This window comes from Scyliorhinus canicula, chromosome 5 (assembly GCF_902713615.1).
Source record: "Scyliorhinus canicula chromosome 5, sScyCan1.1, whole genome shotgun sequence".
In the NCBI taxonomy this organism is placed as follows: domain Eukaryota; kingdom Metazoa; phylum Chordata; class Chondrichthyes; order Carcharhiniformes; family Scyliorhinidae; genus Scyliorhinus; species Scyliorhinus canicula.
In genome coordinates, this window is record NC_052150.1 from 117,369,793 (window position 1) to 117,397,582 (window position 27,790).

The 27,790-nt window shown below is 45.9% G+C and overlaps 1 protein-coding gene across 3 annotated transcripts in view; it reads left to right on the forward strand.

Annotated features, from left to right (window-relative positions):
* LOC119966203 (cytoplasmic dynein 1 intermediate chain 1) overlaps positions 1-27,790 on the forward strand; it is a 377,588-nt gene that overhangs the window by 46,958 nt on the left and 302,840 nt on the right. For 2 of the 3 annotated variants that reach the window (XM_038797532.1, XM_038797533.1), the window contains exons 2-4: positions 3,157-3,274; positions 14,416-14,530; positions 17,904-18,045. In XM_038797532.1, the coding sequence (XP_038653460.1) occupies positions 3,167-3,274; positions 14,416-14,530; positions 17,904-18,045 (365 nt within the window). In that variant the 5' untranslated portion in view covers positions 3,157-3,166. The remainder of the gene's footprint in view (positions 1-3,156; positions 3,275-14,415; positions 14,531-17,903; positions 18,046-27,790) is intronic. The other variant, XM_038797534.1, reaches the window with a different exon arrangement.

Below are 27,790 nucleotides of genomic sequence, written 5' to 3' on the forward strand. Positions count from 1 at the left end.
CATCGTTTATAGAACCCTTGTATTGATCCTCTCAGGGAAAATTTGACCCTCTCCAATTTTATAAATCCCGCCATGTCACTGATCCAGGTCTCCACACTTGGGGGCCTCGCATCCTTCCACTGCAGCAAGATCCTCTGCTACTAGGGATGCAAAGGCCAAAACACCGGCCTCTTTCGCCTCCTGCACTCCCGGCTCCACCGCAACTCCAAAAATCGCGAGTCCCCAACCTGGTTTGACCCTAGATCCAACCACCCTCGACACCATCCTCGCCACCCCCTTTCAGAATTCTTCCAGTGCCGGGCATGTCCAGAACATATGGGCATGATTCACTGGACTCCCCGAACACCTGGTGCACCTGTCCTCACCCCCAAAGAACCTACTCATCCGAGTCACAGACATATGGGCCCGATGCAGCACCTTAAATTGGATGAGACTAAACCTCGCACATGAAGAGGAAGAGTTGACCCTCTCCAAGGCATCCGCCCAAGTCTATCTGCTTCCCTAGTTCCCCCTCCCATTCAGCCTTCAGCTCCTCCACTGACGACTCTTCCACCTCCTGCATTACCTTATAAATGTCAGACACCTTCCCCTCTCCGACCCACACCCCCGAAAGTACTCTGTCCATCACCCCCCGCGAGGGCAGCAAAGGAAATTCCTCCACCTGTCGCCTAGCAAACGCCTTTACCTGCAAGTATCTGAACATATTTCCTTGGGGGAGCCCAAATTTATCTTCCAATTCCCCCAGGCCCGCAAACCTCCCGTCAATAAACAGGTCCCTCAATTTACTGATGCCCACCCTATACCACCCCCTAAATCCCCCATCAGTGTTCCCCGGGATGAACCGATGATTTCCACCTAATGGAGCCTCCATCGAGCCCCCCGTTTCCCCCCATGCCGTCTCCACTGTCCCCAGATTCCTAGGGTCGCCGCCACCACCGGGCTCGTGGTATACCTCTTAGGAGAGAGCGGCAACGGTGCCGTTACCATGGCACCCAGGCTCGTACCTCTACATGACGCCATCTCCATTCTTTTCCATGCCCCCCCCCCCATCACCCATTTACGCACCATTGACACATTGGCCGCCCAATAGTACCCCAAAAGGTTGGGCTGCGCCAGCCCGCCTCTATCCCTCCCTCGCTCCAGGAAAACCCTCTTCACTCTCGGAGTCCCATGCGCCCACACAAAGCTCAAAATACTGCTAGTCACCCTCCTAAAGAAGGCCCTGGGGATAAAGATGGGCAGGCACTGAAAGAGGAACAAGAACCTCGGAAGCACCGTCATTTTGACGGACTGCACCCTCCCCGCCAACGACAATGGCAGCATGTCCCACTTTTGAACTCCTCCTCCATCTGATCCACAAGCCTGGTGAAATTAAGCTTGTGAAGAGTCCCCCAGTCCCTGGCCACCTGCACCCCCAGGTACCTAAAACTCTCCCCAGCCCTCTTAAGCGGGAGCCTACCAGTTCCCCCCTCCTGGTTCCCAGGGTGCACCACAAACACCTCACTCTTGCCTAGATTTAGTTTATAGCCTGAATAGGTCCCAAACTCAACTAGCAGCTCCATCACCCCCAGCCATTCTATCCAGACCATTCTAACGGACAAACACGTCCATCTCTGCTGGGGCAGTTAAATAATATTCTTTGCCCCGGTAAGTTACCCAGAGCCTGGCTGGTAATAACATCCCGAATCTGATCTGGCTCTTGTACAGGGCCACATCTGCCTGGTTGAATTCGGCTCTGTGCTTTGCCAGATCCGCCCCAATGTCCTGGTCCACTCTTGTTTTATGTCCCTCTCAGTTGTACGTCTTCATCTGTCGAGCCCATCGAAGGATCCTTTCTTGGGCCTGACACTTGCGGACCTTGGCTGTTATTGTCTTCTGCTGCTTCCCGGTCCTGGGCTTTGGTCGGGGTGACCTGTGAGCTCTGTCGATCTCTGGCAGTTTGGGGAAGCTGTCCCTCCCAACCAGGTTGCCCAGCATTTGGGCCTTATAGTCAGTTGGGTCCCTGCCCTCGATCCCCACTGGCAGGCCCATTATCCAAATGTTCTGCCTCCTTGACCTTTCCTCTCGTGCTCCCCTAGATCACCACCAACCTCTTGATCTGGGCTTCCGGGGCGACGATTCAGTTGCCCTGATCTGTCGATGCCTTCTCCAGCTCTCCGATTGCGTTCGCCTGGGCTTCTAGTTTCCTCCCCATCTCATCGAGTGCCGTCTGCATGGCCGCTACCGCCACTGCCAACTTGACCCGCGCCTTTATCTGGGCTTTAATGCCATCCTTTATTGCATTTAGTTCCTTGGTTCGGAACATCCTCCATCCATCGCCGGGGGGGCGGGGGCTTGTTTTCTGGGTCGCTAGCCTCTCTCTGGGGAGGCTGGGTCTGCTGACCCCCTTGCTTGCTGATTCTGTTCCTTGCCACAATTTCTGGTGTCCCTGCAGCCCCTTGAGCTGTTGACTACTGGCATTTTGTTATTTGTGCTATTGTTGACAGTGAGGGTCCATTAAGTCTGGTTTTGCTGCTCGCTTTGGCCAAAAATGCCTATTTTCCTGTCATATGGAGGACAGCCATCTGATGTGTGACTACTCAGCACATCGCCATCACTGGAAGTCTCAGCACTTTACACTTTCTCCCTGTTCTGGGTTAAAACCCAAAATAAATTCATGGCAAAAATGTGTGAAAAGGTCCTAAATCCTGGGACCTTCGTGGATGCCACCTTTTATGCGATCTCCCTCCTCCATTGCACCGGATGTCCCCGGCTCTGGGTGCAGTTTTAACTTAACCTGCCTGTAGGGGAAACTAACTAGTTTGGGGTCAATGCTGGCTTTGCACCTTATCTGATTTTATTCTGTATTGAAGCAACTATTGAATGTGGTGTGGAATGCCAGTTTAATCTCATCAGGTAGATTTACACCTGGAAATTAGGTTTAAAATTACCCACATTATATATGTTTCAAGTTTTGTCTTCTGCCCGGGTGACAGACATGTTGTCCAGCCTTCAGCAAGCTCACCAGCAAAGGAAGAATTGAAAAATTCAGATTCTAATGAAACGGCAAATGCAAAAGGAAGTTACACAAGTAGTTTGGTAAAGTTTGGTTTGATGTATATACAGTACAAAGCCTAAAGGATGTTACATCTTTAATTTATAACTTGGATCTTTCAGGTGTACCAAAATGTCAGATAAAAGTGATTTGAAAGCAGAACTGGAGCGTAAAAAGCAACGACTGGCTCAGATACGAGAAGAGAAAAAAAGGAAAGAGGAAGAAAGGAAAAAGAAAGAGGTCAGTCAACTTGGGGAAAATGGTTAATGCAGATGGCAATAAATGAGCAAAAACATAGGAAATATACTGATTTAGATTCAATATCGAGGATCGCTAAATTTAAATTGTACATGGCATAATAATCAAATTAATTAGTCCCTTTCAAACTTGGTAGGAGTTGTAAAATTCTACTATTTTCTTTATCTCATCATGAAATTGACTATATGTGTTGAAGTATGTTCATCGTGCACATCTTGTTGTCTTTTCCACCTACTTTTACCCTACACACTTCCCATGATTTGATTTCCTCCCCACTCTTCACTAGCACTGTTTAAACAAGTCAATTTCACTTGGAAAGAGAAAACGTTTCCCCTTTGATCATTCTAAATTACCCATCAAAAATTATAGTCTGACAGTCAATGCAGATGGAACTTTAAAGTTGCTTAAGACCATCTTATGAATTGCAAATCCCTTGCATCAATTCAGCTCAAAATTTCAGTTTGGAGATGAAGTTGCTTCACTTGCTCTGAAATGCTGACGAGGCAAGTACAATTGTTTATCAAATTAGAAAGCTTTTGAGGAAGCATTGGATATGGAAAACAAAGAACGAGGTAAGTTAGTGAAACTATCCCTGAGCTTAACAAGGGGAAAAATGTGACACCATTCGTACAATCACACATATTTGTCTGGATGGAGGCAGTCTATGACCATGGAACACCACAGCAGTGGATTGAGGATGCATCTGCAGGTAGACCTTTCAGATTTGGGGTCCATCTTCTAGCCTAAGAATGTTCCTGGAGATCCATCTTTGTTCTCAGGAGGTCCAGCTTCTGGCCTTTAAGAGCTCCCGGAGATCTATCTTCATTTCCAGACAGTCCAACTTCTTCTTTTATCGAATAATAGAATGTACAGTGCAGAAGGAGGTAATTTGGCCCATCGAGTCTGCACCGACCCTTGGAAAGAGCACCCTACTTAAGCGCATGCCTTCACCTAGCCCTGTAACCCCACCTAACCTTTTTTTTTAATAGAAACTAAGGGACAATTTAGCATTGTCAATCCAGCTAACCTGCACATCTTTGACTTGTGGGAGGAAACCGGAGCACCCGGAGGAAACCCACGCAGACAAGGGGAGAAAGTGCAAACTCCACACAGTCACCCAAGGCCGGAATTGAACACAGGACCCTGGAGCTGTGAGGCAGCAGTGCGTGCCACTGTTTTCAATATGGCACCCGTTCACAACAACAAAATGCGCGCCATCCAGGCCTGCCCCACCACTCAATATGACATAAAACACCCAGGTGCATAAAGAGGTTGGGGCTGGAAAATCTGGTGTTTTCCCACCAGTCTCCACAGTGGGAAAGTGCCTGCCCCTGCCATAGCACTTAAGTCTCAAAATGGGAGAATTCCACCTGTGGTCGTTCAGAGTCACCCGGAGATTGATTGTCTTCATTCCAAATTTGTGGAATGCAAAATTATATTTTGTGGCAGCTTAACCTGTCTGGGTTGCTCTTATGTACAGTATCTTGAAAGGAGTGGCAACTGTCAAGCAGAGTAACTGTCGAACTGTTTATTAACAGAATAACGATGTGTCCAGAGAATGATCATGATGACTTGGACTCCAGTTCCAAGACTACCTGAAGAACCTGCCTCATCCGCAGGATTTCTGCTCTGCGGCCCAATTGGCTGAATGGGTCTGACGATCATGAACCCTGCCCATTAAAGGAGTTTGCTATATTGTCCCTCCCCCTTTAATTCCCTTATTAACCTATACGAACAATAGTTAAACTATTTATGTTACAACACCGTAAAGGAATTCTTTAGCACATTCCATTTATAAAGTCAGTCTCTCAGGGTATTTCTTCTCCATTTTGGAATGACGGGAGCTTAGTAGAAGGGGCAGATTCTGTTTCACTTCTATCTTATAAAGGTTTATCAGTGCACCTTTTCCAGTTCTCACAGGAGCACTACCCGACCCTTCCTCCAGCTGACTTGTTTTCATACTGCTTTCAACCACATCATCACTGGTGGGCATACTCGGAACATGGTTCTGTAGGTGATTCCCTTCCTCTCAAAGTTATCAACATGCTTTTTCAGTTTTTTATCTTGAACTTTGACTGCATACGATATCGGGCCTGTGCCGGCTACAAGAAACCTGTAACCCAACTTTGACCGGTCCCAAAGTTTTCGGCATTTAGTAGATCGCCCGCTTTGAGTGTTCTCTCAGAATTTGTTGAATCATGTACACTCTGCTTTGCTTTGCCTCCACCCTCCCTGCCAAATTTGTAAATACCTGGGGCTGGATTCTCCAAAAATGGGGCTATGTCCCCAAGCCATTGTAAAAACGCTGGAGTTTCACTCTTGACTTTCCTCAGAAAAATCTACAGCTATTCTCCTACCTTGCAGGGGCTGGCAGGGCCCCTGAGTGCTTCTTGCAGCTTCTGCTCCGAGATGGCGTGCGCCCGCCGATCTGAGCCATCTGATCGCTGCCCTGGCCGCCAATGAGGCCCCCCTTGCTCGTTTTCCCCCACAAGGGCACCGCGTACTGAGTCCGCAGCCACCACCCGAGGTTCCCAGCAGCCAATATGTGGTTAGAACCACGCCGTTGGGAACTGGGCCAATTTTGCCTGGAGAACTACGGGGGAGGGCGCCTCTGTCAATGGCCCCCCAGCCGCGTCACGGGCCACAATTCCTGCCTAAACAGGGATTCTTCGCCCCCGTGCCGAATGCGATTTCGGCGTGGGGCTGCGGAGAATCCAGCCTCTGGTCTGAATATGTCCACCTTATCAACAACTCGGCAGGAATTACTCTGGTGGTCGTGTGGGGAAGTCTCTATATAGGTAATAAAAAAAAACATGCTAATTTGGTCCGCAGGGATGCTGGTGGTTAATTTTTTATGGCTGCTTTAAAAGTTGGCACAGCCCTCTCTGCCAATCCATTCGAATAGGGGTCGTATGGTGTGGTAAGCATATGCCTAATGCCATTTGATAGCATGAAGTGCTGGAACTCCTTGTTGGTTAAAGCTGTCCCATTTTCTGAAACCATACTTCCGGCAAACCACTTTTCCACTGTTGGCACATCAGTCATGGACTTCATTTCATGCATGTCTAGTTACTTTGAGTCCCCTATAAGTAGGAACATGGTGCCCATGAATGAGCCTACAAAATAATTGTGGAGTCTACCCATGGCCTATCTGGCCACTGCCAATGGTGCATTGGGCTTGCTGGCGGGAACTTTTGTTATACCTGCCACTGGTCGCAGTTTTTAACCATGCTTTCTATGTCTGCATCTAACCTGGGCCACCACATATAGCTGCAAGCCAACATTTTAATTTTGGACATCCCTGGGTGGACGCTGTGTAGTTCCTCCAATAACAACTTCCTGCCAGGTGTGGGACTTTGCAGCTCAGTTCATTCTTCCTTGAAAGGGTTTTAGCTATTCAGACATTCCCTGGTAATGCCAGTCAGGGAGAACCATATGCTTAACTCTGGACAATATTGGGTAAAAGCAAATTACTGTGGATGCTGGAATCTGAAACCAAAGAGAAAATGCTGGAAAATCTCAGGAAGTTTTTATCTTTCATGCTCACTCCACAGTATAGATGTTTCCCACTTTCTCTGCCTTTTAGCTTTGAAAAAGGGTCATTTGGACTCGACGTTAGCTTTTTAGAACATAGAACATACAGTGCAGAAGGAGGCCACTCGGCCCATCGAGTGTGCACCGACCCACTTAAGCCCCCACTTCCACCATATCCCTGTAACCCATAAACCCTCCTAACCTTTTTGGTCTCTAAGGGCAATTTATCATGGCCAATCCACCTAACCTGCACGTCTTTGGACTGTGGGAGGAAACCGGAGCACCCGGAGGAAACCCACGCAGACACGGAGAGAACGTGCAGACTCCGCACAGACAGTGACCCAGCGGGGAATCGAACCTGTTGCCCTGGCGCTGAGAAGCCACAGTGCTATCCACTATGCTACCGTACTGCCCGTTTTTGCTCTCCCTACAGATGCTGCCAGACCTGCTGAGATTTTCCAGCATTTTGTCTTTGGTTTCTGACCAATATTGGATCCTTCTGCGTCCAGTATTTGATATGTTGTGATGACACGGGTAGTGTGTCAAGGAAATTCAAGGCAAGGACAAGTTCTTGTGGCGCTGGTGGGGGTGGCATACTTTCGGGTAATGGAGACGCTCATGGCATGCGCATTTGATATTTGTGACCCCAGCCTGTGCTGAAAAGTATAATTCATAAGTGGTCATCAATAAAACCCAACACGAGATCCTTGCAGACGCTATTGGAGGAATACCTTCTCTAAATAAACCTAGCATGGGTTTATGATCAGTAATTACGGTGTAATGTTGACTGTAAACATATCGGTGGAATTTCTTTATCCCAAAGGTGATGGCCAACCCCTCTTTCTCGATCTGTGAGAATGTCTTTTCTGCATTAGTTTGTGTCCTTGAGTAGTCGATGGGCTTTTTAACCTGCCCTCCATTTTATGTGACAAGCCAGCTCCAATTCCATAAGGAGATACATCACAAGTGAAAATTATTTATTTGGAAGGGTTGAAATGGACTAAATGGTACGACGACTACACAGCTTGCTTCACTTCTCTAAAGGCTTCATTTTGCAGAGTCTTCCAGTACCATCTCTGGTGTTTTTTTCACTCCCTCAATGAGCCCATCTCCTCCCACACTGTCTGCTGGTATACGCTTTACGTACTGGCCGCCTCTGACCATGAGCAACACACAATCCGCTTGAGCAAGGTAGAAGGCTGCTTCACTGGGAAGGAAGCAAAATACTTCTTGACCCAGCTACGCACCTGGAGATATCTGAACCCGTCAGCATCAGTAAGCTCTCCTTCAGCTCCCCCAGGCAAGCAAACTGACCTGGAAATAAAATCTCCCACCTTTCCAACCCCTTCATGCAATTTGTAAGCCTCGCGTCCATATCGTGGCTCCCACCCACTCCATCAGCTCCTTATAGATTCCAGAGACTTTCCCCTCTCCTACTCCTGTTCTCAACTCCACCTTACCCTTGGCCCCTGAGGCAGCAGGTGCAGGAAGGTCGAAACCCGCCTCCGCACAAAATCCCTCATCTTGCAGATACCGGAAACCATTCCCCCTGGCAACTCAAACTCCTCCTCCAGCTCTTCCAGGTTCGGGAACCCTTATCAGTAAAGAGGTCCCCAAATCTCTCGATCCCTGCCCGCTGCCACCTCCGGAACATCTCCGGAACAGCCCCTCCCCGGAGTGAACCAGTGGTTATCACGGGCGGCATTCTTCCCTACCCGGCGTGACGGAGGGATCCGGAGTAGGGGAGTGGCGCCAACCACTCAGGGGTCGCGCCTCCCCAAAGGTGGGGAATTCTCCCCACCTTTGGGGGCCAGCCCCGCGCCGGAGCGGTTGCCACCAGAAGACCGGCGCAAAAAAACCGGCGCCCCCGGCAGCGGGGCTGGCCGAAAGGCTTTCGCCGGTCCGCACATGCGCCGGCAGTGATGTCAGTGGCGCATGCGCGATGTGGGGTTCTCTTCCGCTTCCGCCATGGCGAAGGCCGTGGCGGACGTGGAAGAAACTAGTGCAGCCAGGGCACTGGCCCGGACTCTGAGGGGGGCCCCGATCGCGGGCCAGGCCACCGTGGGGGCACCCCCCGGAGTTCGATTGCCCCCCCCCAGGACACCGGGGGCCTGCTCACGCCGCTGAGCCCGCCGTTCCAGAGGTGGTTTAAACCTCGGCGACGGGAGAGGCCTCCCAGCGGCTGGACTTCGGCCCATCCGGGCCTGAGAATCGCCGCAGGGGCCTCTCCGATCGGAGTGGCGAGATTCCTGCCCCCGCCACTTCTCGGGTGGCGGAGAATCTCTGCCACGGCAGGGGCGGGATTTTAGGCGCCCCCAGGCGATTAGGCGCCCTCGCCCCACATATCGTTGCCCACACTGACACCCCCTCTAACCCCGGGTGCTGCCTCCACTGTCCCCTCGCCCTCAGGGCTGCCACTGCTACTGGGCTTGTGGAGTACCGAGCCGGCGAGAATGGCAGAGGTGCCGTTAACAATGCCCCCAAACTTGTGTCCTTACATGAAGCCGCCTCCACCCGATCCCATACCAACCCCGCCCCCTCTACCCACTTCCTGACCATCGCAATGTTCACCGCCCAGTAGTAGTTAATACAATTCGGGGGGGCCTGCCCCCCTGCTCCAGCAGCACCTTTTTCATCGGTGGGGTTTCCCCCGCCCAAACAAATCCCGAGATCTCTGCATTCACCTTTTGAAGAACACCTTGGGAATAAAAATTGGGATATTCTGGAAAAAAACAAAGACCTCGGGAAGACATCATTTTAACTGTCCGTACCCGCCCCATCAATGACGATGGAAGCGCATCCCACCTCCGAAAGTCCCCCTTCATCTGTTCAACCAGTCGCCCCAAATTCAGTTTATGCAGCTGTTTCCACTCCTGGATACCCAAATATTGAAAGCTACTTCCCACCACCTTGAATGGCATCTCAATTAGTCTCTTCTCCTGCCCCTGGCAAAGACCTCTCTTACCCATATTCAATTTGTCTCCTGAAAATCGCTCAATTCCTCTAATATCCCCATAATCCCTCCAATTCCCCCAGCCGGTCCGATATGTACAGAAGCAGATAGCCAGCGTAGAGCAAGACCCTGTGTTCCACCCCCCCTCCCCCATAGTATCCCCTGCCAGACCCACGACGCTCTCAATGCCAACGGCTCTAGAGTCAAGGCAAACAACAGTGGGAAAAGTGGACTTCCCTGCCTCGTTCCCCGGTACAATGTGATCTCACCCGATTTGTCCGCACACTTGCCACTGGTGCCTGGTTTAGCAACCAAACCCAATCCACAGATCCCTGCCCAAACCCAAACAGCCCCATGACCTCCCATAAGTATTTCCACTCCACCCGATCAAAGGCCTTCTCTGCATCCATGGCCACCACAACCTCAAACTTGTGCCCCTCTGGAGGCATCATGATTACATTAAGCAACCTCCTAACGTTGGTCACCAAGTGTCGTCCCTTAACAAACCCCGTCTGGTCCTCCATAATTACCCTGGGACACAGTCCTCTATCCTAGTGGCCATGATCTTCGCCATTAGTTTGACATCCACATTTAACAGGGAGATCGGCCTATACGACCCACAATTTGCTGGATCCTTATCCCGTTTTAAAATGAGGGAAATTGACGCCCGTGACAATGTCGGGCAGAGCACTTCCAACTCCTTTGCTTCATTGAAGACCCTTACCAACAGCGGTCCTAACACCCCCGAGAACTTCTTATAAAATTCCACCAGGTGTCCAATCGGGTCCTGGGGTCTAACCTATTGCATTCACTTCCAACTCCCTCTACCACATCTACAAGCCCAATTGGGTCCCCCAAGCCTTCCACCAGCTCCTCATCAACCTTCGGGAACTCCAACCCTCCCAAAAACCTCCTCATCCCCTCCTCCCTGGCAGAGGATTCTGACTTGTACAATTTGCTATAAAACTCCCTAAACACCCTATTCACCCCTGCCGGGTCCAAGACCGTGTTCCGTCCTGTGTCCTTCACTTTCCCAATTTCTCTCGCCGTCTTCTGCTTCCTCAACTGGTGCGCTAACATCCTGCTTGCTTTCCTACCATACTCCTATACCAGCCCTCTCACGCTTCTCAACTGCCCTACTGCCTTACCCATGGTTAACAACCCAAATTCCATTTGCAGCCTCTGGCGTTTCTTTAACAGCCCTTCCTCCTGTCCACCTGCAGGATTTCCTCCACTAGCATTTCTATCTCCACCCGCTCTGCCTTTTCCCTGTGTGCTCAAATCATAAAAAATCTCCCCCTCTGACCACTGCTTTCCCGCTCACTCGGGCATAGTCAGACACCACTATTGCTGAATATTCGACATCCACCACACCAGCCAACAACGTCTGATCCCCCATGAGAAAATCTATTCGGGAGTACACCTGTTGCACATGGGAGTAAAATGAAAATTCTTTTGCCCTCGTCCTTCACCCTTGGTCTCCCAAATCTCCACGGATCCACCCTCCCCATGTGCTCCAATAACCCCGAAGCCCCTTGGCTGTAACTGACACCCACCCCGACGTCGAGCTTGACCGTTCCAATCTCGGATCCGGGACCATATTAATGTCCACCCCCATAATCAGCCGATGAGATTTCAGGTCTGGAATCTTCCCCAGCACTCGCCTCATAAATTCCACGTCATCCAAATTGAAATGGATGACCTCACACGACCGTTCACGTATATGTCTTTATACCATTTCCTCTATTCATCATCTGATGATGGTTAAATGTGTCTCCACTTACATGGGAGTCCCTGGTCACATGACCACGGTCTGGAGACCGCATGGTGTGGCTGCACCACCATCTACTGGTTGGAGGTCACACACCATCCATCTATGATATTGCTTCCAGGCATATCACCACAAGGTCAAGCCCCTGCTTTTGTCTGCCTCCCTTTGCAGCACCACCCTCCTGATCCTTGACCATCCAAATAAACCCAGTCACAAGCCGGTCAATCCCTCTGAAAAAACGCTTTTGGAAGGAACATCGGGAGGCACTGGAATAGAAATAAAAATCTCAGCAAAATATTCATAACTGATTGTACTTGGCCTGCCAGAGATAGTGGGAGACCATCCCATCTTTGCAGGTCTGCCTTGAACGTCCCCATTAAATTGTACAGTTCAACATCCAGAGTTTCCCCTAGTCCCTACATCTAGTCCTCCTTCTGAATTACAGTCTATGCTGTGCACTTGAACCAGATTTTCTTTTTAAAGCCAAGCAGGTCCTGTTCAGCCTTGCACTTGCTTCTTCTATGCCTCTTCTTGCCGTAGGTTTAATACACAGCTTCCCTAGACCTACGCTTATCCTGGGGGTGGGTTCCCCACACCAATAGCATTCTTCACCATTCTTGGTTTATAAACTGTATCTCCTACACCTCTGCACTCTCTCTGGTTCTGTAGTTTGTTCATTAAACTCTTGCACCCACATCCCTCCAAACTAGGTGGACCTCACCAGCTTGTACACCAGCTTGTACACTTTGAAGTTCTAACACACCTTTTTTCTGCACTTTCCAGTGTAAGATGTGGTGTCATAGCCCCCATTAAGAGGTGTTTCCTTGAAAGGGTCATATGACCCACTGGTCCAATGGGTTGGAGACTTGCCGAGACTTGCTCTAGCAATCAGAATTTCGGGCCTGGGAGTCGAGACCTTATATCCTTGCTCTGTAGTGTATACAGTTGTTATTAGTTCACTGACTTGAGTTCAAGCCTTCATAGAATCTACATTGCAGAAGGCCATTCAGCCCATCTCTACCACACTACACTACACAAGGGCAATTTCCAATGTCATCTTTAGAGTTATTTCTGTTTCTTCCAACAGTTTCTTCTGCATGGCAGTATTATTCACCCTACACACTAACTAGTCTCTCAACATCTCATTAAGGACAGACCCAAATTCACAATGCTCAGCCATTTGCCTCAATCATACCACAAAAACTGCTATTTTTCCATTGAATTGAATTTATATCGCTGCATGGTCACTGAGGACTTTGGGTGATAATGCCATTGTGCCCTCTTACTATTTCCAAGAGTTGTTCAAAGGTTTAAGCGTTGGGGTGTCTAGAGAAGTCAAGCTCCTTATCAACTTGTAGATCTGGACACCACAGGCTGTTAACAGTATTACCAACTGCTTTTTCCATCTCACCCACCCCTCCAATCCCAATTTAATCTGCTGAGAAGAAATATTGCCGGTGTTCAACGTATTGAACCCAATCCTCCGAATTGGGGTTGAATGGCTCAAGCTTTCAAAATAGAGGCACTATGATAGCTCACTGACTGCTGAATAAACATGCTTCGAACAACTTCTACACAAGGTCTGCTCTGTCATTCTCCATAGCTAATGAAAAGCGCTCCGTTGATCCTCGTCGTCAAATGTAGTATCTTGGAGGGAGTGGCGACCACCAAGCAGAATAACTGTAGAACTATGTACAGAGAATGATGATGATGTTACCGATGACTTTGACTACAGTTTCTCGCCTGCCTCAGCCCCAAGATTTGTGCTACTTGGCACGATTGGCTGAACAGTCCACATAGAACATAGAACAGTACAGCACAGAACAGGCCCTTCAGCCCTCGATGTTGTGCCGAGCAATGATCACCCTACTCAAACCCACGTATCCACCCTATACCCGTAACCCAACAACCCCCCCCAACCACATGACCCTCAAACCCCACCCCTTAAGGGGGCTCACGACTACATTATGAAGAAAACCACAATTGTCTGCATAGCATTCCAGTTTAAAATCCAGCCTGCAAAATAATTCAGAAATAGTTTCTTTAAGAAGCACATCAGTTAGGTTGTGAGTTTTGTGCACCATTGAATAGCCTGATCCTGTCTTGTCTTCAAAGTATGTTGAATGGTCTGTATTTCTGCTGTATAGGAGCTCATTTCATTATTGGATATATATTGCTTTGAATAAATTTTCTTAAAAGGATATATAGGTAGCCAGAATTAATTAACATATCCAGCCTCCCCCCCCCCCCCCCCCCCCCCCCCCCCCCCCCTGTTCTTTCCAGCCTCAGAACCAATCTTACTGCTCATCTACACTCTGCCTTCATTCATTCTGACCCCCAGTTCTGGACTCAGCTTTACTCTATTCCTAAATAACAATGGATTTAAATTTTGTCACACCCCTGGTCATTCATTAATCTAGTTTGTTGGGTTGCAAAATAAAATAATCTGCATTATTGATGAGGTTAATGTAATATTTGTAGCTATGTGGATATTTTCTGAATAGCAATATGAATAACTATTAGCATAACAAGTCAAACCCCAAACTACTGATGCAACAAGGTTATGCAGAAAATCCAAATGGGGGAAACTTGCTTAGCACCTTGAAATAAAGAAAATCAGGGATTTGCCATTTGCCATTATCAGGTCCTGGAGAAAACTCCTTTAACCTCTGTTCATATTTTTACATCAATGAATGTTGTGCACAGCAGTTGTGAATATGGTGTGCTATAACATTTATTTAATGCTTTATATTTACCTCATTATTCTATTCTGTAGTTGAATATGGAATTTATTCCAGACATGAGGGGAAAAATCATATTTTCTATCGAAAGCCAGCTTAATTGAGCTTCCTGTTATTCTTTCAGGCTGAAATGCAACAGAAAAAGGAACCGCCCCCTGAGGACTCTGATCTTGACCGCAAGCGAAGAGAGACCGAGGCTTTGCTACAGAGCATTGGCATAGCACCAGAGCCAGCATTAGGTAAGGAGTCTAGTCACTGCTTTATGTCATGTGGTCTTGTTAAATCTGGCATTTGTTCTGCTGTGCAAAATCATAAGGCAGTAAAAGGCAAAATGCCGTATGACCATTTTAATATTTTTCCATGGTTATCTTTCTTAACATAAGTGAAAGCTTTTTCAATCTGCTTTATAATAAGTTGAAATTAAAAAAAATGTTTATCTGGCCATTTTTCCATTTTTAAGTGAGCAGGGGTTATATGCCAACTCACTTGGTTCCTAGCAGTTTCTGATTTTGCTTCTCTATTCCTGACTCAAAACATATATTTTTGTCTAAATCTCTAAAGGACATGGAGCTTTATCTCTTTGGACATTTCCCACATTGGTAATTTTTTTGTACAAAAAAAGTTTACATTTTTTTCCAGCACACACCTTTTATAAAGTGGAAAAACAGAATATAAAACTTGGGGAGAGAGACGAAGGAAGAAATAGAAATCAGAACTAAATAAACTCAATTTAATGTGCTTTTGGATGGGTGTAAGTACCTTTTTTTAAAAAAAGAGGTTGCAATATCTCATTTTGCAGCTCAATTGAAAAGTGAACCTACTGATTGGAAAGTGATACTGTCCATTGGAATTTTAATGGTTAACTGCAGAATTTGGAAATGAAAATTCTGAAATTGGAAAACTGCAGAAAACTTAATACTAAGCAGCCGAGAAATTTGAGGAAGGGAAAAATAAATACTAAGAATAGAACTTGACAAATTTTCTACAAAAGGAGGGAATTAAAATCGGAATGAACTGGGAGAGGCAATAAAAGAAAATTGGAAAATATCAACATTTGTATTCAAAGAAACTATTCTCTCAGCCAAATTAAAATTTACGAGCTTAGATTTGTTGGAAGAGAATTGACAATAGGTAATAGACTGTAAGGCCATATTGATAGAATGCAATTGATTCATTTGTAATTTAAGAATTATCAAACAACAGAACAAAACTGGAAGTTACCTTAAACATTTTTATTCAAAAGCAAAATGCTACTGATGCTGGACATCTCAAATAAAAACAGAAAATGTGAGATATACTCAGTGGGCCAGGCAGCATCTAGTAGAAGAGAATTTCTCGGCTGCTTAGTATTAAGTTTTCTGCAGTTTTCCAATTTCAGATTTAATCTTTCGGGTCCATTTTTATTGATTGTTCTGTGCCAATGAATATGGGCCGAAGCCATCTCCAGCCCCTGCCAATTCTGCTGTGAAGCAGAGCTTGCATAAGGATGAGTGAACTTGTGGCATGATTAGCCTTTCTTCCTCGACTCCTTTTCTTCCCCCACAGTACTGCAGTTGAATACTAACATTCATACATGTCGTGTCCCACCACTGTGGTACTGTGTTTGGAGCCCATTTATCCAACCAGATTTCCTTTTGTGCCCACTCTTGGCTTTTCAAATCATCCCGTGTAATAAAAGTCATTAGCCTTTGGATAGAAATTAGGGAGGGAACGTATTTTCAAAGTGGCTGGGCACTTCTGGGCATCCCTATTTTTAAAATTACAGACATACTTCCATATTGAGGTGTGTACTGATCAAATAAATTATTTGGAAATTAAAAATTCCACTGAATAATAAAAGATCTTTTAAAAGTGAACAAAAAAAATCAAATCCCAAGTGTTACATTCTTATAGAAAAATCAATATTGCTTTTGAATAGAGGTTCTTGCTGCACTGCATGTCCTGCATTTAATGGCATCTGTTTTTCTTGCTGTCATTTGTGCCCTTTTTCATGTAGCCTTCTGAAAAAAATTCTTATCAATGCAGTTGCAGTTAAAATTGTTAAAAAGCTGCAGGGTAGCAAGATAAGCCGCAACTTATTTTGAATGGGTTGGTGGAAAGAAATATTGATTCTATTTGTTCAAAATCAGATCACAAGTACTTGATCTAGTTTGTGATCTAACTTTGAGCTCAACCTGCAAAATTTGGATCTGAATATCTTCAGCACAGTATTAAAGCTATACAATAATTCCAGTTTTAGATGAACTTCTATGATCAGATATATTAAACAAATGTTAATATGTTAAAATGGCTAAGTAGGTGGCTGAAGAGATCATTATGTTGACCTATTTTTCTAAATGCATTGATGTTTTAGCTGATTTTCTGTTCATACCAAGAGTACCATTGCAATGTATGTTTTGTGTTCAGTTATGTTTTGTTCAGTTATTTCTTCAAATTTTTTTTGATCTAGTTCATAGTTTTCGGCCATGATCATCCTTGTTTTTCTTTGCCTTTACAAATATCCAGAGACGTGATCTACGGATAAATACACATATAGTTGTGTATTTTCTGATGGGGTTTCAGCTGCAATTCGGAAAATCTGTTCACCATAATATGATGATATACTTTGTCAGAAGCCTTTATAAATGCAAAATGGAGCAGTGCTTTAAGTTATGGAATTATGCAGCAGAAAATGAGGCCTCTCGGTCCATAGTGGCTGAGCTGGATTTTTAAAAGAGCAATCATTATTATCACTCCCCTTAAATTTACTTTAACTGCAAGTGGGACGTAGCAATTTCAAATAAATGTTTCTTTGATAATCAAAGAATCACCAGACTGCTTTTTCACAATTGCATTAAGATGGGTTGGAATAAAATTAAGCATTTTGGAATTGTGATGTGGAGGTCTGTTAGCAGATTTTTAAATTATATTAGAACAAATGTTATTGTTCTAACTAAATATATTTGCATCCATATGCATTAGACCCAATTTATAATCTATATTATTCTGCATAAACAAAGAAAATTGCAGCCTCTTTGAAAGAAATGCTGACCATGAGAATCTGTCAATTTATAAGATATTGAATTAAATGATCATTGCCATCAGTAATGTTAAACGTTTGAATAATTGAGGTGACCTTTTTCAATGCTTCTGTGGGGTGAGAGATTTCTGTCTAATTTTCATTTAAAGTTATTTTTGTATCTTGGGACTTGTATCAATTGATAATGGAAAAATTCGTTTCATATTTGTTTTTGACAAATTTATTTTTAGCTTCTGCTGTTTGCCTATATGTTGGCATTGAACTCTGAAATTATTGCAATAAATAACAATTTTTTTTAAGAATATTTGCATGTGTGATTCGAATAGTTTCACAGTAGTAATGTTATGGGGACAGTTGAAACCCTGCTGCATTTTAATATGATTGCAATGTGCACATTCCAAACTCATTTTGAGTGATTATTTTTGCAAAAAAAAACAAAAATTAAATATTCATTTGGCTTTCTTCCCTTCTTTTTTTAATTTTTCTTTTATGCTTTTGGCTTTTACCATTTCAATTCCATTTTCTGCCATGTTCCCCACTTATTTAATTTTTTCTTCTTCTTTTGTTTCTTGTCTGATGTTGCTCACCATCAGTGCAACCACTGCAATTAGTAACATGGGATGCCTGTTATTTTCATTATTTAGTCCCAACCCCTATGTCTCCCTCCTCGAAATCAGTGAGCACGCCCAGTGAAGCTGGTAGCCAAGACTCTGTAGACGGTGGACATGGCGGAAGGTAATCGATTTTTTTTGTAACATGTTTTGGTGATTTGGCAAGAATAGTTTATGATCTTGGTATTATTTTGATAAGATACCATTAATACTATTGTCTGCATCATTGATCTGTGACTCGCGTAAATGGTTTGCTGAACAGTGAAAGAAAAGAATGAAAGCAAAGTAATATAATAATTTTGGGAAGTGTAATGATTGAGCGTCATGTCAGTGCTTTTCGTTATTGCTGCTAGAAAAGACAAATATAGAGGGTAGGAAATTACGAAGCTACTTCACCCACAGTTTGCTTCAGTTACACATGGAAAGACGTGGGTTAAATACACTTGATTAATTTTCAATGGATTCTTGAACAATTGTCATATTTACTAATAAAAATATGCAGATGCTGGAAATTTGAAACAAAAATGGAACACAATCAGTCTGACATCTGTAAATAAGTGTAACTCTGAAAGAATATACAAAAAAAAATCGAAATTTTACTAAAGTTTATTGGGGGTAGGGGTGGGAACCTGGGGAAAGAAGCTTAAGGGGAGAAACCACAGATATTCGAACTGCTGAAAAGAGATCACTTGCTGAATTATGTTCAAGCTACATAGAAATGTAGAAAAGAATTAGACCAAAGAAAGTTAAGGCACAGTAGGGGGCCATTCAGCCCATTGCACCTGTAGGGGCACTTTGGTAGAGCTATTATAATATCTTCAGGATTCCCGAGAAGGTTAAACAACAAAGTTTTATTTACGAAAACAATTGTAAAGGCTGCAATGCAGCATATAGCAGGTATGACCCAGCCTGGACTACTGATCATGCCGGCCCCAATACTGGTTCACGAGCCCTAAACAGGGGAGCTCATATTCCAAATGCCCCACAGGGAGCTCAATTAGATCATCCCCGTGAGTCAGGGTTATTACAGCTGTCCAAGCAATTTCAGCCCCACCTCCTTCCATCACCATCTCTTTTTGCCCTTTAAATGTTTCCCTTCAGGTATTTATCCAATTCCCATCCGAATGTTACAATGAAATGAAATGAATGAAATTGCACCCTCTTCCAAAACCTTTTCAGGTAGTGAATTCCAGATCATTGCAACTTGACTTTTTAAGAAAAAAATGTTTCCTCATATTGCCTCTGATTCTTTTGCCAATTGAATTTGTATCCTCTGGTTCCTGACCCTTTTGCTATTGGAAATATCTTATTTACTCCATCCAAACGATTCATGATTTTTGAACACCTCCACCCTAAAACCTTTTCTGAAACTGCGGTACTATCCTAGTTAATATCTTCTGCACGCTCTATAGGTCTTAACTTCCATCCCAAACTGTGGGTGCCTAAAATTGAACACACTTTACAGCTGAAATTTAACCCGTGTTTATAAAAGTTTATTAAAGCGTGACTTCCTCATATTTTCACTTGTGATGTATTAAAGCCTTGGGTCCCCTTATCAACCGCCTTAACTTGTCCTTCCACCTTAAATGATGTATATGTACACTTCCAGGTTTCATTGTTTAGAAGCAAATTACTGCGGATGCTGGAATCTGAAATTAAAAGAGAAAATGCTGAAAAATCTCAGCAGGCCTGGCAGCATCTGTAAGGAGAGAAAAGAGCTAATATTTTGAGTCCAGATGACCCTTTGTCAAAGCTAAAAGGCATAGAAACTGGGAGAAATTTATACTGTAGTGTGAGGGAATGAAAGATGAGTCATAGCCGCAGAAACCAAGGGAAAAGAGGATAATGGCAGTCCCAGAGAGAATAAAAGGTGTGAAAGGCCAAATGGCAGATAAACTAAAATCAGAGGGTAAATTGTGACACATGGGCAGCACGGTAGCATTGTGGTTAGCACAACTGCTTCACAGCTCCAGGGTCCAAGGTTCGCTTCCGGCTTGGGTCACTGTCTGTGCGGAGTCTGCACATCGTCCCCGTGTGTGCGTGGGTTTCCTCCGGGTGCTCCGGTTTCCTCCCACAGTCCAAAGATGTGCAGATTAGGTGGATTGGCCATGATAAATTGCCCTTAGTGTCCAAAATTGTCCTTAGTGTTGGGTGGGGTTACTGGGTTATGGGGATAGGGTGGAGGTGTTGACCTTGGGTAGGGTGCTTTTTCCGGGAGCCGGTGCAGACTCGATGGGCCGAATGGCCTCCTTCTGCACTGTAAATTCTATGCTATGATGATGTGGATATGGGGGGGAGGGGGAACATGGATGGGAGAGAGGTAAAATTAGAAAAAGGGGAGGGAAAGTAGGAAAAGGGAAGAAAAGGTAAGGAAATGGGGATAAGATCAGGGGAAAGAGTGGGGGGGGAATATATATAACGAAAGATTAGAAAGAAATAAAAGGTGAAAGACAGTTATAATAAAATGGAATGAAAGCAGAGGGATTGAGGAAGGGTAGAGGGATTGAGGAAGGGTAGAGCTAATCATCTGAAATTGTTAATTCAATGTTGAGACCGGAGGACTAGCATGCCTAACTGGAAGATGATATGCTATTCCTCCAGTTTGCGTTTATGTTCACTGGAATATTGCAACCGGCCAAGGACAGACATGTGGGTATGGGAACAGGGTCTTATGTTAAAATGGCAAGCAACAGGAAGGTCAGGATCCTGAATGCACACAGACTGAAGGTGCTCAGCAAAGCGATCACCAATTCAAGAACATCAGATGATTAGCTCTACCCCACCTCAACCCCTTTGTTTTCATTTAATTTAATTTCATTCAGGAGGTGCAGGACGAGGGTTGGAGGCTGGCCCAAGAGGGATTAATATTGATCACGTAGAATGTGTGAGGATTCAGTGGGCCGGTCAAGAGGGCCCGTGTGTTCGCACATTTAAAAAGATTAAAGGCGGATGTGGCCATGCTACAGGAGACTCACCTGAAGGTGGGGGACCAGACTAGACTGAAGAAGGGATGGATTGGGCAAGTATTTAATTTGGGATTGGACTCAAAAACGAAGGGGGTGGCGATTTTGATCGATATGCGGGTGGTGTTTGAGGTGGGAAGTGTAGTGGCTGACTCTGGGAGAAGGTATGTTTTGGTGAGCGTGAAACTGGAAGGGATACCGGTGGTGTTAGTAAACATCGATGTCCCAAACTGGAGCGATGTTGAATTTATGAGGCAGGTGCTTGGAAGGATCCCTGACTTGTACTCTCATCGGTTAATTATGGAGGTGTCTTGAATACGCTCCTGGATCCGAGACTGGACCGGTCAAGCTAGAGGTCGGGGAGGGTGTCGACAACAGCTAAGGAGCTCCGGGGGTTAATGGAGGACATTGGGCGGGGGGAGGTATTCAGCAATCGTGGTATCGGTCATGCCCCGCACTGGGTGGATCTACGAGTGAACAAAGGCCATCCGAGACTATGTAGAGATTAATGACACGGGAGATGTTTTGGCAGGAACGGTTTGGGAGGCACTGAAGGCAGTGGTCAGGGGGGAGTTTATTTAAATTCGGGGCCATAAGGAGCGGGCGGAGGTAGAAAGGCTAGCGGGGAAATCCTGCAGGTGGACAGGAGATATACAGAGGCCCCTGAGGTGGAGCTGCGAAAGGAATGGCAGATGTTGCAGATGGAGTTCAGGCTATTATCTACGGGTAAGGCGGTGGGGCAGTTGAGAAGGGATTAGAGGGGCGGTATATGAGTATGAGGAGGTGAGCAGGATGCTAGCTCACCAATTGTGGAAGCAGGAGGTGGGAAAGGAGATTGGGAAAGTTAAGGACGCAGGTGAGACTATGGTCTTGAACTTGGCAGGGGTGAACGGGGTGTTTAGGGATTTCTATAATAAATTGTACGAGTCTGAACCCCCAGCCGGGGAAGAGGAGATGAGGCAGTTTCTGGAATGGTTGGAGTTCTCTAAGGTGGATGAGGAGTTGGTGGAGGGCCTGGGGCCCCCAATTGGGCTGGTAGAAGTAGTGGATGGGCTGGAGATGATGCAATCGGATAAGCCCCCCGGGTCCGGATGGGTACCTGGTCGAATTCTACAAGAAGTTCTCAGGGGTGTTGGGACCACTGTTGGTGAGGGCTTTTAATGAGGTAAAGGAGCTGAGTACAACTCCCCCAACGATGTTGCAGGTGTCTATCTCCCTCATTTTAAAGCGAGATAAGGATCCGGAACAATGTGGGTCATATAGACCGATCTCCCTGTTAAATGTAGATGCCAGACTACTAGATAAGATCATGGCCTCGAGGATTGAAGACCCATGTCCCAGGGGTAATGGGGCAGGGCCAGACAGGGTTTGTTCAGGGGAGGCATCTGGCAACCAACATCAGGAGGTTACTTAATGTCATCATGATGCCTCTAGAGGGGGCGGGAGGTCGAGGTGGTTGTGGCCATGGACGCAGAGAAGGCCTTTTATTGAGTGGAGTGGGAATATGGAGGTCCTGGGGAGGTTTGGGTTTGGGCAGGGTTTTGTGGACTGGATCTGGTTGTTATATTAGGCACCGATGGCAGGTTTGCGGACGAACCGGGTGAGATTAGATTATTTTATGTTACACTGGGGGACGAGGCAGGGGTGCCCACTTTCCCCACTGCTGTTTGCCCTGGCTATAGAGCCGTTGGCAATGGCACTGCGAATGACTGGCCCTGATGAGCAGGTTCTTTGAGGGGGTGGAGAATAGGTGTGGGCGCTGTGCAGCGAGTCCTGCGAACCATGTCCATATGTTCTGGGCATGTCTGAGGCTGAGGGGTCATGTGAGAAGTATTAAAGCTGAGGGTGGTGCCGAGTCCAGAGGTGGCGATCTTTGGTGTGTCGGAAGCTGTGCGAGCCCATGGGGTGAGAGAGGCCGATGTTCTGGCCTTTATCTCCCTGGTGGCATGGAGACGGATCCTAGTAGGATGGAGGGACTGAGCCCCCGAAGCTCGAAGTCAGGGTTAGCGACATGGCGGGGTCTGTCAGACTCGAGAAAATTAAATTCGCCTTGAGGGGACCACTGCAGGGAAACCTGATGTTTAAACTTATAAATGCTGCAATAAAATATTTTCTGAAAAACATAAAGTTTTACCCGGGTACTCTTATTTGTGAGATGAACAAAGGACAAGCCAGTTCACGGTTAACGCAATTTTATTCACAGCCCTCTCACTCAACAAAGTTTACAGGGTTTACCTGCACTGAGTGAAGGAGGCTGGCCAGGCTGCAATCATTCGATGTGGAAATCTTCTCTGGGCTTTGAAACCCAGAGTCCCTTCTGTGGGTGGCACGGTTGCACAGTGGTTAGTATTGTTGCTTCACAGAGCCAGGGACCTGGGTTCGATTCCTGGCTTGGGTCACTCTGTGCGGAGTCTGCATGTTCTCCCCATGTCTGCATGGGTTTCCTCCGGGTGCTCTGGTTTCCTCCCACAAGTCCCAAAAGAAGTGCTTGTTAGGTAATTTGGACATCCTGAATTCTCCCTCTTGTGTGCCCGAACAGGCGCAGGAGTGTGGCGTCTAGGGACTTTTCACATTAACTTAATTGCAGTGTTAATGTAAGCCTACTTGTGACACTATAAAGATTATTATTATTATTATTGCAATGGTTGTGCCTGGAGGACTCTCAGATTATTGCTGAAGATCAGTTCCAATGTTCCTTTCTTTATACTGGTAGGCTAGCATTGAGCTACAGGTATACGCCCACAACTGGCCATTGTCCTACCCAGACCCCAACTTCTTAACGAGGAAAACCGGACACTGTTATTTACCCAGGGTGATTCAAGCAAGACCCATTGTCCTCTGAAACATCCTCATCTGACCAACTAGCAGCCTATTATGGAGTCTGATGGCTTCTTTTGTCTGTCCTCTGTCCTGCTGCAAGGATGATCACTTGTATCTGAAAATTCATTATATATAGCATGGCATTGTTCTTTTGTGTAAGCATGAAGGGGTAATCAGAAAGTTCCTACAGCATGGGTAATATCAATTCCAGCTAGGGCCTCACGTGGCAGTTTCTGTTCCTGGCCTGCGTGTCTTCTCGGTCTGTTTTCAGCACCATAGTTTAATGGGAAATTATGTGCAAATCTAGCAAGTTCTTAAAAAAAACAAAATTGGGAGGCTAAGGACAAGATGCCATTTATGTAAAATGTGTGATGTAAATCAACCAATATGTTCTGAAGATTTGGAGCGTGCAACATTTCTCTTAATCTCCTGAATTTACTGACTAATTTACATTTTGACAACATCTTTTGTTGTTAACATGACCTTATTTCCCTGGCAGGATTCGGCCCAATGTTCTGTGCAAAAACTCTTTTGCTCATGAACTTCCTCGAACTGAACATAAGAAATAGGAGCAGGAGTAGACCACACAGCCCATCGAGCCTGCTCTCCCATTCAGTATGCATGCATATCCCAGCCTTAAATGTATTCAATGACTGAGTGTCCACACCCCTCGGGGGTAGAGAATTCCAAAGATTCACAACCCCCATTGAGTGAAGTAATTTTTCCCAATTTATTTTCTGAATGATTGGCCTCTTATCAGATTGTGCCCCGAATTTTAACTGCTTGTTGACTTTCTGGTTCCTTGTACAAACACATCCAAATCTCTTTGAACATCAACACTTGTAAGTTTCTCACTTTTGAAAAAATGTTCTGCTTTTTTATTCTTGCAGCCAAAGTGAATAACTTCTGTGACAAGTGCAGAATTTATAGATATATTAGATTATAAACATTTTGCAATTTGAGGATTAAAATCCAGAGTTTTCAAAATCCAGGTATGACCTCTGCAAAGACATCCGAGATGCCAAGGGAGAATATCAAACCAAGCTAGAGTCACAGACAGACTCTCGGCAATTGTGGCAAGGACTAAACAACATAATGGGCTACAAAGCGAAGCCGAGCAGCATCTCCGGCAGCAGCACACCCCTCCCCGATGAACTTGATGCATTCTATGCTCAGTTCGAGAAGGTAACCAACAATCTGCTGTCGACTGCCCCAGCAGCCCATAACTCAACAATACCCACCATCACAGCTTCTGAAGTCAGATCGGCCTTCCAGAAAGTGAACCCTCGGAAGGCGACGGGCCCAGATGGGATCCCTGGTCGTGCACTCAGAGCCTGCGTGGACCAGCTGGCAGAGGTGTTCGTGGACATCTTTAACCTGTCCCTACTCCACTCCGAGGTCCCCACCTGCTTCAAGAAGACCACCATCATACCGGTGCCAAAGAAGAACCAGGCAACATGCCTCAATGACTACTGTCCGGTGGCCCTGACTTCAGTCATAATGAAGTGCTTTGAGAAGTTGATCATGAAGCACATCACCTCCATACTCCCATAATGTCTTGATCCACTCCAATTTGCATACCGTCACAACCGGTCCACAGTAGATGCCATTTCCCTGGCCCTACACTCATCTCTAGAGCATCTTGACAACAAGGACTCCTGCATCAGACTCCTATTTATTGACTACAGCTCCGCCTTCAACACCATAATCCCAGCCAATCTCATATCAAAGCTCCAAAACCTAGGACTTGGCTCCCCACTCTGCAACTGGATCCTCGATTTTCTGACCAACAAACCACAATCAGTAAGAATAAACAACAACACCTCCTCCACAATAGTCCTCAATACCGGGGCCCCACAAGGCTGCGTACTTAGCCCCCTACTCGATTCCCTGTACACACACGACTGCTTGGCAAAATTTGGTTCCAACTCCATCTACAAGTTTGCTGACGATACGACCATACTGGGCTGGATCTTGAATAACGACGAGTCAGAATACAGGAGGGAGATAGAGAACCTAATGTAGCGGTGCAGAGTCAACAATCTCTCCCTCAATGCCAGCAAAACTAAAGAGCTGGTCATTGACTTCAGGCAGCAAAGTATGCTGCACACCCCTGTCAGCATCAACGGGGCCGAGGTGGAGATGATTAGCAGTTTCAAATTCCTAGTGATGCACATCTCCAAAAATCTGTCCTGGTCCACCCACGTCAATGCTACCACCAAGAAAGCACAACAGCGCCTATACTTCCTCAGGAAACTAAGGAAATTTGGCATGTCCACGTTAACCTGTACCAACTTTTACAGATGCACCATAGAAAGCATCCTACCTGGCTGCATCACAGCCTGGTATGGCAACTGCTCGGCCCAGGACTGCAAGAAACTTCAGAGAGTCGTGAACACCGTCCAGTCCATCACACGAACCTGCCTCCCATCTGTGGTGAACGTATTGCTACTGCAATTCACCACTGTATTGTATTGTACTATGTTGATGCCCCTGTGGGCTCCGCCTGTGGCTCCACCCCCTCAGGGTGGTATATAAACCTGCAGCCTGTAGGGAGCACTCAGTACAGAGCAGTCGCAGGCAGGCACAGATCTAGCTTATTAAAACCACTGTTCACTTCTGCTAATCGTCTCGTGTGAATTGATGGTCGCATCACCATCAATTGACTTAATCTACCACCTCCCGCAGCCTGGGGAAAGCGGGCAGCATAATCAAAGATCCCTCCCACCCGGCTTACTCACTCTTCCAACTTCTTCCATCGGGCAGAAGATACAGAAGTTTGAGAACACGCACAAACAGACTCAAAAACAGCTTCTTCCCTACTGTTACCAGACTCCTAAATGACCCTCTTATGGACTGGCCTCATTAACACTACACTCTGTATGCTTCATCCGATGCCGGTGCTCATGTAGTTACATTGTATACCTTGTGTTGCCCTATTATGTATTTTCTTTTATTCACTTTTCTTCCTATGTACTTAATGATCTGTTGAGCTGCTCACAGAAAAATACTTTTCACTGTACCTCGGTACACGTGACAATAAACCAATCCAATCCAGTTTGAGTGTGTTTGACTGTAGTTGTCGTATTTTTAAAAGAATGTTTGAAACTTTTGTGGGTGGCGGGGTTGTACAGTGGTTAGCACTGTTGCTTGACAGCGCCAGGTGTCCGGGTTCGATTTCTGGCTTGGGTCACTTTGTGCAGAGTCTGCAAGACCAGAAACATTTTAGGAGCCAGAGGTGAAATTGGCCAGAGTAAAAGCCTGGGCTAATGTACTGTAGTTTGACTAAAGGGTGTCTCTGGGAGAGTTGATATGTTTTCAGCCTGTGGAGTTGATTTGTTTTCATCTTGGGGAGATGATGTGGCCCAAAGGCATTCAGAGCTTTTGAGAAAACTTGTTGAGTTGAGTATTGATCTGGCTAACACTTGAGTCACAGAATCACAGAAAATATAGTGCAGAAGAGGACCTTTGACCGATTGAGTCTGCACTCCCTCGTGAAAAACATCAGACCTAACAATACTATTTTTCAGCATTTGACCCGTAGCCTTGAATGTTATGACCTACCAAGTGTTGATCTAGGTGCTTTTATATAAAAATGTTTTTTTTGAAGATAGAGCTAGAAAATACCCCCCCCCCCCCCCGTGACTTTTTAGAAAAAGTCAATGACCATCTTCCACCTCATGAAGAAGCCCGCATCCATACCTCCAATGGAAAACTTAATTCTCTCCAAATGAAGAAATTCAGCAAGGTCCCGCACCAATGACCTGATACTTGGTGGATCTGAGGACCGCCAGTTTAGCAAAATTCTCCTCCGGCTGGCAGGGAGGCAAAAGCCACAACATCCTTCCCTACCAAAACACCTGAATCCTGAGACACTCCAAAAATAGCTACCCATGGAGATGTTGTGACCACCATTCCCACCACTTGAGACAATATATCCGTGACTCCGTCCCTGATCCCCACCAATTTTGGCCAGGACCAGGACCTGTCAACATGATTCGCAGGGTCCTGGCACATTGTGCACACTGATCGGCCACTTCCGGGAAGAATCGCCTCAGCCTTGCTAGCATCATGTGTGCTCTATGC